The sequence below is a fragment of the Malurus melanocephalus genome, unplaced genomic scaffold, assembly GCF_030028575.1.
Source record: "Malurus melanocephalus ecotype Western Australia unplaced genomic scaffold, MMel_1.1 scaffold_104, whole genome shotgun sequence".
Taxonomy (NCBI): domain Eukaryota; kingdom Metazoa; phylum Chordata; class Aves; order Passeriformes; family Maluridae; genus Malurus; species Malurus melanocephalus.
In genome coordinates this window covers 1,760,350-1,772,932 of record NW_026623336.1, presented here as the reverse complement: position 1 = coordinate 1,772,932, position 12,583 = coordinate 1,760,350, and the positions used below count along the sequence as shown (strand labels likewise).

At 40.6% G+C, this 12,583-nt stretch overlaps 1 protein-coding gene across 3 annotated transcripts in view; it reads right to left on the bottom strand.

Annotated features, from left to right (window-relative positions):
* The window catches only part of FAM135B (family with sequence similarity 135 member B), a 260,164-nt gene that overhangs the window by 10,660 nt on the left and 236,921 nt on the right, over positions 1-12,583 (bottom strand). For 2 of the 3 annotated variants that reach the window (XM_057369166.1, XM_057369165.1), the window contains exons 10-14: positions 10,878-11,033; positions 8,711-8,784; positions 5,339-5,493; positions 2,185-4,243; positions 200-366 (exon numbers count right to left, since the gene is read on the bottom strand). In XM_057369166.1, coding sequence (XP_057225149.1) covers positions 200-366; positions 2,185-4,243; positions 5,339-5,493; positions 8,711-8,784; positions 10,878-11,033 — 2,611 coding nt within the window. The remainder of the gene's footprint in view (positions 1-199; positions 367-2,184; positions 4,244-5,338; positions 5,494-8,710; positions 8,785-10,877; positions 11,034-12,583) is intronic. The other variant, XM_057369168.1, reaches the window with a different exon arrangement.

Genomic DNA, 12,583 nt, shown 5'->3' with positions numbered 1-12,583 from the left:
CATGTAGGAGGACCCAATTTATTAGTGAAAATATTTGATATTCCCCAAGATCATTTATTAGAATAGACTGAATAACATAACAAGGAATAATACTTAGCTAAAACAAATACTTAGACTCTCGATTATTTCATACTTGTTGAATATTTTTTTTTAATTTACACCAAAATGACATACAAATAGCAATTCTTCCTGGCCTTACCATCCAATCCATGGACACAGACAACCAGGTGAATTCCATCTTCCAAATTTTCTTCCTCTTCCTCTGGTGGAAAATATGGGATATCAGAAGCTAGTACAGATAAGTCACTGTACAGAAATCCTTCAATCTTCATTTCTTTTTTAAATTTTTCTTTGGCCTGATAAAAACTGGAGAATACATTAATTAATCACAATAGAACTGGGTSTTCAGCAACAAACCTTCAAACTAAAAATGAGGAGGCTTCATTATGTTTTCAGCTTTCAAGCAGAGACCTGAATGCAATTCCTCATCTATTAGAACTGGGAGAAGTCAGAATGAAGGGAAGAAACTGTTTCTGAATAATTTGGCTTCATAGAGGGAATAACTAAAGTGCATTAGCAACTCACACTTGCCAGAGAAATGAAAGAGTAGTACAAAATAATTTTCTGGTAGCTCATAAAATGAGACTGAGCTACAGAATTAGCAATTTTGTCCTCTTAACAATGTCATTTGCATTATAGGTCGGAAATAAAAAATGTATAATTTTGCTACCATCAGATGCACTCACAATCAGGTAGATGTTCTCCCACTTCTTCAGGTTAGAGCTAAAATATGCACCTCAGGTGGTAGATATTTTTGATTTGGTCTGGTTTGGAATTCTTTTGAATACACTTGGTAGAATTTAGGAAAGGATCTCAATGCTGGAAGAATTAAGATAACACCTTTCCTGCTAAAGATCTAACATTTGACACCGGAATTCACCCTGAAGCTTTCTCTGTCTGAAGATGCCAAAATTTTCAGTGGTTTTTTGAGTTAGTAAAACTTATTCAGACAATTTAGGAATAAATAATCACACTGCAAGTGCAGAATGAAGTAGAAAACTGGGATGGAACAGCTTAGGAGATATAACCTTTAAATCATTGGGATATCTTAAGGCAGCTTGATATAATCATAGAGCCATTAAAGTTGGAAAAGACCTCTGAGATACTCAAGTCCAATGGTGAGTAATTAATTATATCAGCCCAACTAATTTTAAGGGACACAAGAATGAAAAAAAAACAGATTTTGGGCCATCAACCAAAAGCCTTGGATTGGTTTGGAGGCCTTGGATTCATGTGCATGCATACATGCCTAAATGTTCTATTTCACACAGAAGAAACAAATTCTGTGCTTAGTTTTGTCAGGACTTAAGCCTGGTGTACAAAACAAACTTCAGGACAGTTTCAAAACAATAAAAAATAAAGCCTTGGGTTGCAAATGGATGTGCATGCAGGCAGCCAATGTTCTGGGCAGCTTAATGAATTGAGAAATTTCAGTGTTACTGTTTTTCCTCAGCACAGCAGAGGCACGAAAATATGCAAATATATAATGCAAATCTATATATTRCATTAAAATATAATGCAAATATGTAATTGCTAGTGCGCCAATCTGTGAAATGCGCCCCTGTAACATCAAGGTCATGATGTGGTACTTTTGCATTTGTCAGTGTAGCAAGAAACTAAAATATTACCACTTCTTCAGCTATCCTTGGTTCCAATTCTCCCATTTTTTCCAGTTTGAGAAGTAAAGCTGAGGCCTACCAGCCAATCTGAACTCCCCATCTCATAGTTTAATTAATGAATGCAATTATTGAAGCAGGATTAAAAAACAGTCTGTGACACTGCCAGAGTGATCTGACTGTCTGGGATTGATACTCAGGTATGGGTGGCCTTGATTTCATGAAGGAGGGTTGGGTCTTAATGATTATTTAGCCTAATAAATCCCACTGCTTTTCATGAGAATTAACAACCTGATATCTTTGGTCTCTCTGTGCTTTCATCCTTCCTGCCTATTTAAAATATTCATTCTATATGAACCATTTGCCTTTTTGGGTTATTTATTCTGAAACTCCCCAGGCAACTCTCTCAAATGCAAGTTTCCAGCACACCTAGTGCTTTAGGGTGCTGTACTCTGTCAGGGCCTCATGGCATTAGGGTTACATTAATGAAGTAATTAGTCACTCTTACTTCAGCATCCTTTCGTTGGTCTCTTCATCCACCTCATCGGAATTAGAGCAGACAACACCGAAGGAGCCCAGAGGCTGGCGCGTGATGGGGAACGCCGCCTGCTTTGCTGAGGAGCCCGCCATGGCAGGGGTCTCTTTGAGCACGGAAGAAAAGGGAAGACAGGTGGCTGTGCAAGAGACGGACAGGTTAACCACATCAGCAGCCTTTCTGCTTTCCAGGGCTACTCCCTCTGTCGTGGCCAAAGGAAAGCCGGTGCCGTTGGCTACRAGTTTATTGTCTTGGCTGCTGGGCTCCTGAGGATGTTCAGCCTGGCGGGACCCTGCCGCGGGCTCTGCTGAGGCAGGCGAGTCATTGAGCTCAATTTCTTGTAAGCCCTGCGTTTCTGCACACACTGCTGGGCTCTGACCAGCGAGGGAGCTGCCATGTTCTCCTCGCAGTGAGCCAAATTCTGTGGAGGTTTCTGAAGGACCTGTAACAGGATAGCAAAAATCTGGTACCACYTTTATGCTTTGGGAGAAGCTCTCTTCTCCTGAAATTCTACTATTGGAGGAGACCTGTTGTGTTTTTAAACTGTCCGGCTTAAGTTTATCCTTTGGATCCTCAATGCATGTATCAACCTTATCTATATCTTTGTCCAAGTAATTACAAACCCTTGGTGTTTTTAAGCTGCACTCACCATTGTTCTCCAGTGACAGGCACTCAGAGACATTATCTTGGAGCTGCTTTGGACAAATGGGTGGTCTTGTGTTTTCCAAACTACAGCAAGCCTCTGGAAAACCCCTATCTTCCTCCCCTTGTAACTCAGTGTTACTGCTACTGTGTTTGAGGAGGGGTTTGGGGTGTCTTCTTGGTTCTATTTTTCCACTTTCARTGGGGATCTGACGCTTGGAATAGTCCATGAGTATTTTTCCATCTTCATCCTCTGTTTCTATGCAGCTTCTTAAGTTTTGATCTGAATCTCCCAAGGCAGCTTCGCTGTATTTTGATATATCCACGTCCTCCRTGGGCTCTTCTGGGCTGCTGATCTGAGGAGCTGAGACAGATTTTGTCAGTTTGGCAAGCTCCACTTCCCTCTCCTCTTCCTCAAAGGGCAAAGAGCTGATGGATGTGAGTGACGCTTGGATACCACTGGGCAAGCTGGTGTTGCTCTCCGTGTGGCCGCCCTCGAGGGAGTTTCGGTGGATGTGGTGCCTCCTCACCAGCTGGTGCAGGATCTCTCTGTCACTGGGCAGCTCCAGAGCTCGACTACGAGCATCAGACCACGCCACCGAGCTCGGCTCACTCTCAATGCCCGAATCRGATATTATAGAGGAGGATCTTTTTATGACCCCTGACATCAGGGTAAATTCCTCACTCTCCTCACCTCGTTGTTCCTTTGTGACAGATTTCACATCRCAGCTGTGTGAAGGCAAAGCTTTCAAAACGGGGAGATGAGCCTTTCTGTCTGCATCTTCTGATTTTTCAAGACTGGTCAATTCATTCAGTGCAAGCTCAGATGAAGTGAAATTCGTTTCAGGATGACCAAATTCATCCAGTTCATKTATTTCAGTCCTGTCTTCCAAACCATCAGTTCCACATGCTCCACACTCATGCTGAGCACTGACAATTAACACAGGCTCTCTTTTGTGAGAGTCTTTATTGCTGGGTTCAGTGTCTCCACAGGTAACATCTGCCCCAAGTCTATTATCTTCTAATAAAACTTCCCCAGATGTTTTAAAGTCTTCTGACAAGTGCTCTGTATTGCCTGGCTCCAAGTCAGAAATGGTTTCCTTTCTTGAAACAAAAATATTTTCAGGTTTCCTTTGGCCTTCTTTGTTCGCTGTACATACCTGAGATGTGGAGTGCTGGTTTAAACCCTCAGCAGCAGCTTCAGTACTGCTGTGTAGGCTTAAAAGATTCCCATTTATCCTGTCTGTGTATATCAGCAGAGAATCTTTCCCAAAGTCTTYTTTCACTACTGCAGTGGCATCATCTGATGCACAATCTTCATTTTCCTGCGTTGCATCCATCTGRGTATTTGCAGGAACCTCAAAATCTGAGAAAACTTCCAAATTCTGATCTGAAAGAAAAAGAAAGAATAGTATTAATTCCAGTAAGAACACAAAGAAATCACCCCAAAGCAATATGGGAATTTGAAAAGGGATTTTAAAGTCTAAGATGTTATTCTATACATTTATATAAATTTAATATTTTTTTTATTCTATACATTTATATAAATTATGTGTACATTACAGGCATATCACAAATGCACACGCCAGAGTGCATTTAATTAGAATTATACACACTGAACAGTTATAGTTTGGCCAAAGAAGACAATATCAGTAAAATATTCTTTACTCAGTATAACTGTACCTACATTGGTGATTTTTACAGCCTAGGTAAATGAAGAAAAACTGAAAGCTCTTTATTTCCTGCTGTTCTTCAACAATGTTCATAGCATAGCTCTTACTTTGAATCAGTTTAATACTCAGTTTAATAACTTAAATACCTTCAAAGAGCCTTCTCAAAATTTAGGCAGTAGAATAACTCCTAAATGAGTTATTCTCATTGAAAATTTTGTACCACAGGCAATATTCACCAGACTGTGTACACCTATAATATTAATATATATTTCTTCCTTGGYAATCTTAATAGTTGAGTGAAAAGAACAAGGTAGTAAGGGCTATGAGACCCTAGTAATTAACTGTGGAATGAAATAATTTCTTAATTAAAAATTTGATTTGGGTACTTAAGGGTAAAACATTCTTTGGAACGCAATGCTGCCTTTCAGGGGAATGTGGAGCTTTACACTGAAATTGTGAGGTTTTGTTCTTGAGATTTCTTACCACTAGATGTCATAGTGGGGATGTCAGTCTGATGTTTTTTTCCTTTAAATTTGTACTGTAGCAAAAATCCAAATGATCTGTTTTTCTTTTTGGATTTTCCCTCCAGCTCTTTTAACAAAACAGCTTAATTTGAAGATGAAAAATGTGAAAGAAATATCCTAGTTTGCTATTAGGGAAAACACTAAAATTCAGCTCTATTACTTAGGGAATTACACTCTCTTCTGAGCTCATAAACCCAAGGGATGTGAGATCATTCATCCTGGGCTGGGGAAGCACCTCCCTCAGCCCAAGGTGCCTCATGAAGCTGTTCCCTGTGGTGTTTTACCCACCTTTGCAAGGCATGTCCGTGTACCTGTCCTCAAAGATAACTGGGAGCGTGTTCCAGTCCCCATCGATGTCGAGGCATTCYGCCGGCAGCGGGGGCATGCTGGTGAAATAATCTGAATTACGAATCTCTGTGGAAATCTGTGCGTGGCTTTGGATCCTGGCAGCAAAGCACAAAACAAATTGAGCGTGTGAACAGTTACTGTGCTGTTTCTCCATCACTCCTGCACGCCCAGATTTTCAGGCAGAGGACAGAGTCAGGGAGTTTAAAAGGAGAGGGAGGCAGAATTGCATGATGAGGGGAACCCCGCCCTCCCAGGACATTTCCATTTCTCAGTGAGGGATACCTACAACTTGCATAATCCCTTCCTGAAAAACCTCAGGTTTTTTGAAACTATTCCAGATCCCAYTGCCACGGGCTCCTGTTGGCTGCCACAAACCATTGTTGTCCTCCTAAGGGTCTCAGCTGCTGAATCAGACACTGGTTTCTGGTCAGGAAATGAGGTCTGTCACTCTGGCTGTGGTCAGGGTTTCAAAATCCAGATGCAGGAAGCAATAATCCAAATTTTGGTTGAGCAGTACAGGGAAGAACACAGCCAAGAATATGAGAGGCAAGTCCTCTGTTTCATTTATACCAGACCTCAGAGCGCTACAGTATCTCACACATACATGAATTTGGAAGAGCTAAGGCATTCATTCAGCCACTGTCTCTTGGCAGAACTAGAGTCACAGAATCTAGTGGGGTTTGGAGCTGAATGGACTTTCAAGATCATTTAGTTCTAACCCTGCTGATGTGGGCAGGGACACCTTTCACCAGACCAGGTAGCTCAACCTGGCCTTGAACRCTTTCAGGGATGGGGCAGCCACAGCTTTTCTGAATAACCTGTTCCAGTGCACCACCACCTTCACAGTAAAGAATTTATTTCTAATACCTAATCTAAACACACTCTCTTTCATTTAGAAGCCATTCCCCTTTGTCCTATCATTACATGTCCTTGTGAAAAGTCCCTCTCCAACTTTTCTGTAACCTCCCCGTTTCCATCATTTGGGGCACTCAAAATGCTACTTGGCTCTCCTCAGTGAATGTGACATTAAACTGGCACATGGATATGTGTTCAGCTATAAAAAATACAATAATTTTTATTACAGGTGAGCTTTCATATTTAAATGTCTGTCTCAAAAAAAGGAAAACATCAAAGACAAAGAGTAAGGCACAAAGATTGTCAGCTGAAAGCRAATCTGTCCTTCATCTTAGACCCAGTAGTCCTTGTCAGATTACTACATACCCTTGTGAAAAACATGAATAATTGATATTAAAATGAGTGAGGAGAAAAATTTTTGTCTGTAAAATCTAGGGGGGATATATCACCTTCTAGAGGCCTCCACCCTGTGCCATACCCAGCCTGCTGGAAATGGTGYGTCCCCTTCTGCCCAAGCAGCCAGGCATGTGGGTGCACAGCCTCACACAAACTCACAACTGCACAGGAGGCAGAAAACAGCTTTTGTCTGGTCAGAAGGAAAAAAAAACCAAAAAAACAAAAAAAAAAAAAACAAAAAAAAAAAACCCAAAAAAAAACTGGGGAAAAAGACTTACAGCTTGAGGTGGTTGTACAGCACCTGGCATGCTGAGCACAGATGTCAGCTGGAGACTCTGTGAACCCAATTAATAATCCCTAATAATACCTAATAATACCTCTCCCAATATTAAATAGTCTGAAAACCAAGACACTGTTTTTCCAGCTACATCATCTAGAAAAAATTAGAAACAAAACGTGACTCTGACAAGAGGCCTGGATTTTCTGCACAGAACAGTTTTAATTTTTTTAAGTGTTTTGGTTTTGCATTTTTGTTCTTCTTTTTTTTTTTTTTTTTTTTTTTTTTTTTTTTTTTCTTAGTCTTCTTGCTAATCACTGAGAAAAACATTATGTTTATCTGTAAGAAATAGGTTACTTCTGTGACTGCCTGGAGAAACAGAAGCACTTCATGCAATTAGGCTTCCCCCAGTGCAGGGTTATGTCTGTTTGAACGGGGCCATGAGTGTCTGTGTCCTCACCCCAGGATCTTGACATGGGGTTTTCCTTCCTAGTGAGCACACAGCTCACTAAAATCCTGACATGGGAGAGCCAAGTGAGCACAGCTGGGCCCCTGCAGCCTCAGTGCTGCTCTAATTTGGCAGAACAAGGCAGCCTTGTACAACCCATCCACTAATGAAGTCGTGGCCCTTTCCATCARCACTGAATCAGCCTTAATGTCCCCAATGACAGCTCTGAGAAAAGCAATTTTCTTCTTTGCACTAGGTCAGAGGCAAATGTCTCACTTAAAAACCATCATAGTGACAGGACCCGGTGTCATGGCCTTTCAGCCCCGTCTGAAAGATGGGTTTCACACTGGTAAYRTTGTGGTMTGTCCGTGGTGACAAATAGAGTARATAACCTTCATTTCTCAGAAATTCAAATCTGACCATCCTTCTTTGAACTCTGCCTTCAGRGTCAGGTCCTGAGTATCATCCAAGTGCTCCACTTGGGTTCATTGGCTGAAAGCAAAGGCAGGATTTGCCCTGGTGTAGCTTTAAAACTGGCTCCTCCAAATTCCCASTTTGGTTACAAGCAAGAATTGTCCAGCAAAAACTAATACTTCCCTTGCCAATGGTTTAGAGTGTATGTTTATGAATGCAGTTCAGTGCAATGTTTGTTTTCCTGGTCTGTTTTTTTATTTGGTTCTTGGTCAAATAATTAATAATCTGAGCCCTGAGCTCRGATCACACCCATGATTTCTCCAGCTAAACTGGTGGTATTCCCCATTTCTGCCCTCACTGCTGCATCTACTCAACATCCACAGCTTTGCTTTGCCTCTTTGATGTTCCTGTCTACATTCGGAAAGTAGGGCTGAGCTAAACAATAAAAAAAAACCAACATGACTGCCTACCCCAAAATCTATATTAGGGATGGTAAAAAGCAAATTTGTAAATATTAAGATTTGTCGCTTAAAAACAGTTATTTCCCATTAAAAGTAGCAGTGCTGGATCTGGTGTATTTGGTTTAGGAAGTTAATTGAAGAATGGAACATCTATCAATCTGTCTATCTATCTATCATCTGTCTATCTATCTATCTATCTATCTATCTATCTATCTATCTATCTATCTATCTATCAAGCTTGAAATTAATTATTTCTGGGGCCTGAATGATCAGTCACTTATTTTTGAAACACATTTCAATAGGTTTACAATATGGAACTAAAACAGAGCCAATTACTTCTTTCTAACCAAACTCCTTCATACCCTGCAGAAAAAGAGCTCTTTCTTGCAATGAGATTTTTGCAAAATATTTCAAAGTAAATATTCGTTCCATAAACAGGGGAGTGTTAATGGGTTACTTACAGGCCTTCCTGGAACATGAGCACAGCAGGTTTCTGGTGCTCSGTGTAGAAGAAAGCTTCTGAGAATCTCCTCACCTGAGAGAGAGAGACACACACAAGATAATCACAAGGTGACAAGTGCCATAGGTTACTAAGAGCAGTGACTGTCAGGGTCAGATTCCTTAGTGTGGTCCATCTGTTTTGTATCACTGTGTTGACATTAAAAATAAAAAGAAGAATTCAATTCTGTATAAGTTTCTTCAACCAGCACAAAGCAGCTGGTGCTGTTGCATATTTTGCTGTGAGGTAAAAAGAGTCCTTTGACAATAAATCAAAGTTTGGTTATCTGACTCCTTTTCCAAAAGCTGCCAAATTTACCATTTTGCCTCAATTGTTAAAGGGGGGAAGATTTATTCCTTTCCTATTGTGCAAAAAGGAGTAGARGAGTGACTTACTAAATTAGAACAATTCATAATTGATTGCCTGTGCTATGGAAACATCCACAGTGACTCTCAAATTACGACAGCAAAGGAAGTCTTACATATCAGTCCAGAGGAGAATAAACCCTATCATAGAAACCCACCTGCCTATGTCATGATACTTACAAAATGAGAGCTCTTCAAATCCCTTCATGGACATTAGATCTGTTCAATGTTGGATAATCAATTACAAAAGAGCCATGGATCTGAAGTGGCTGGCAGAGCACAGAGTGTGAAATAAGCTATAAAAAATTCAGTGCTGTCATCTGCCCTGGAATAAGCTTTGAGTTTAAATGAATCAAGCATAATATGCAATCAAATGTACTGAGCTGTTAAACTGCAGCCCATACATTGCTAATAATAATTGTAAAAGTGACCTCTGTTACAGGGACAGAAAATGGCAGTGAAAAGCATATGTCAGAGCATCTCAGCACCTCCTTAAATCCCAGCTGTGCTTTAGCAAAGGGACTTTCTGAATAAAGGACATTCAACCCTTCAAAAAGACTGTGTYTTAACAGTAGGTTTGTTCATCTAGGGCTCTCAAACCGTTTTCCAGAGGTGAAAAAGTATAATTRCACATAGTTTATAGGGGGAGGAACCAGAGCATACAAAGTTATGTAATTTGACAAAGGTCAAGAAGATATCTGGCATCAGCTGAGAYCAGAACAAACCACAGGCTGAGATTCACCTTGCTGGAACTGGGGGCAGACAAAGTTGGGTCTTTTGGCTGAAAACCACCCAGATCCCCTCAGAGTCAAGGGAAACCTCATCAGATTAACCAGGAGCTTCAGCATTAGGCACTCAGCCCCCTCTTCCTGAATTTTATTCCCCATTTTTTGCAAGCTCTGGGACAGACTTGTCCTGGTCCTTCTGACCTCCACTGACTTTGACAGGAGCAAAACCMTAAGCTGAGCTGTCAATCCCTACACTGCACACTCCTGATGCTATGCAAGGTGAATYCTGCCCTTTTCTCTATTGTCCCTACTCCAGTGATTAGATCAGACTGAGTTCAGCTCAGGTGATGTGCTGGTCAATARCCAAGAACGTCCTGATGGAAGACAGAGCACTTGCTGAGGTAATCAGATAAGCAGATCTGACAACATTCACTCAAATGACAAGGGGGTTTGTGCCTACTTTATTACTCAGTACAAGAAGCAATTTCAACAAGAAGAGCATTAATATTTTGTATACGCTTCACTGTGAGAAAGGCAAATTAGTTATATTTGTATATGTGACATAGTGAAGAGAAGAAAGTCATATTCTTCATATAAATATATATATATATATATAGGTTGTGAAACAAGTGGAGATGAAAATAATGTTTTTGGCTATTTGTCATTGTGATGTTTGTGTTTTTTAAAACAAATGTTTATTATTCAGGGATATCTAGCAAGTATAGGTGATATTATACACCTCTCCCCACCCACCTCCTGTTCTGTGTCTGATCCTGGTGTTCAAAGTCCACTCATTTTACACTGAATCCCAGATCACATAAAATCAACAGTCTTCATTCCAGAAACTGAAATCTGTAATTTCAGACCCTGGGCTTCACCTCTTCTTCCCCTCCTCTTTAACTCTTGTTGTGTTCCCCTCATTTCAGCTGAATATTCACAGAGACAGAATTGCATTGGAAATACACATCCAAATAAATCACTAATATTTAACAGGAGGGGGCTATTACTGAACTTGCTTTTAACTTTTTAACATTACCCTTAGCATGTGATGTTCCTGAGTCAGATAAGCTGTGACYTCTGGATGGAGCGTTGTCACCTCAAGGAACTGGGTCCACAGGGACAGGAGGTGAGAGCAAAGCCAGGCGAGGTCCTTGCTTATCTGTTCTGCCATCTTCTCTGGATTGCTCAGCAGCTGGAGGAGAGAAAGGAAATTATGAGATCAAAACAATGTTATGAAAAAAATTAGTTCATAAATCAAATCAAGTAATTTTAGCAACAGCAGCAACAAGAAGAATTTWTCTAGATTTAGAAATAGTATTACTAAAGCTGCCATTTTCAGTTATTTTACCCCAAACAAAGCTGAGGTCTTTTTTCAGCTATTTTATCCCAAATAAAACATTTTCTTTTACTCTTYAAAATCACGCACTTTAGTACAAAGGGTCTTAGCTACCCAATTAGAGAGCAAGAAGTGGAACAGATAATTTTTTGCAGACACTTTACTGCAGGTGAAGTAACTGCTAGCAAAAAAGTACCAGCGTRTGGGTTCCAAGTTATCCACCAGATGGTGCTGGATGCTCTGAAATAATAAACCACGGCCGGGCTCTGTTACCAGAGGGCGTCTTCTCAGCCATGTCGTATTAGCATACAGGTGATYGAGGGAGAATCAAACAAGAAACCTCAAACCAAAACACTGAGTCCCCAATACAGGATGAAAACAGACATCCCAGAGTGTGCTGYTGCCTGTGTCCCACACTAGAACACCCGGGACTGTGTGTGCCCTCCAGTTCTGTGCTAAAACCCTGCAAGAAAGCAAAGTCTCTGCACACCAAACTTGTTGGTTTCACARTTTCAWAGAATCACAGAATTATAAAATGGGTTGGGTTAAAGATCATCTTGTTCCAACACCCTGACGTGGACAGGGACACTTTCCCCTAGAGCAGATTGCTGAGATTGTCCATCCAATATGCCCTGGACACTTCCAGGAATGGGGCAGCCACAGCTTTTCTGGGCAACCTTTGCCTRTGGCTCATCACTCTCACAATAAAGGATTTCTGCCTAATATCTATTCTAAGCCTGCCCTCTGTCAGTTTAACCTCATACCTACTTGTCCTAGTCCTATATACCCTTATGAAAAATCCTTCTCCATCTCTCCTTCAGCCCCTTTTAGGTACTGGAAGATGCTAAATATTCTCCCTGGAGTCTTCTCSAGGCTGAACAAACTCARCTCTCTTAACTTGTCAGATTTATAATTTCTTTAATGACAGAAAGACATTGCATTTTACCTCCATGTTATTCACCACATCTTTGTTTTTATTAGGACTGCAGTCTAGCAGAAAACGTGCTTATTTTTCACATTTTATTAAGCAGATAGCTTTGAGATTGGTGACATTGCAAGCTAAGCCATGATTAAAAGCAAATTGTCTGTGTGTGAGAGAAGCAGAGAAAATTTGTGTGTGGGTAAAACAGATACTGTCACTGTTTGGATGCTATTCTGTTTTAATGATTTGTCCAAAGTGGCACAAGCTCCAGCACTCACTGTGGCACAGGAAAAATCAGGGGGATACTGGCAAACAAAAGATCCTGCACAAACATTTCCCTTTGTAAAGTCAAGGCACTACTTTATTTATGGCACCCAATTTTATATGCTGTATGTCAATGTTAATTTTTCATTTGTTAAGTCAGTAAGCTGTTTCTTACATCCTAAACTGAAAGCTCAGTGTTCAAGGCAGATGCATTATTAAT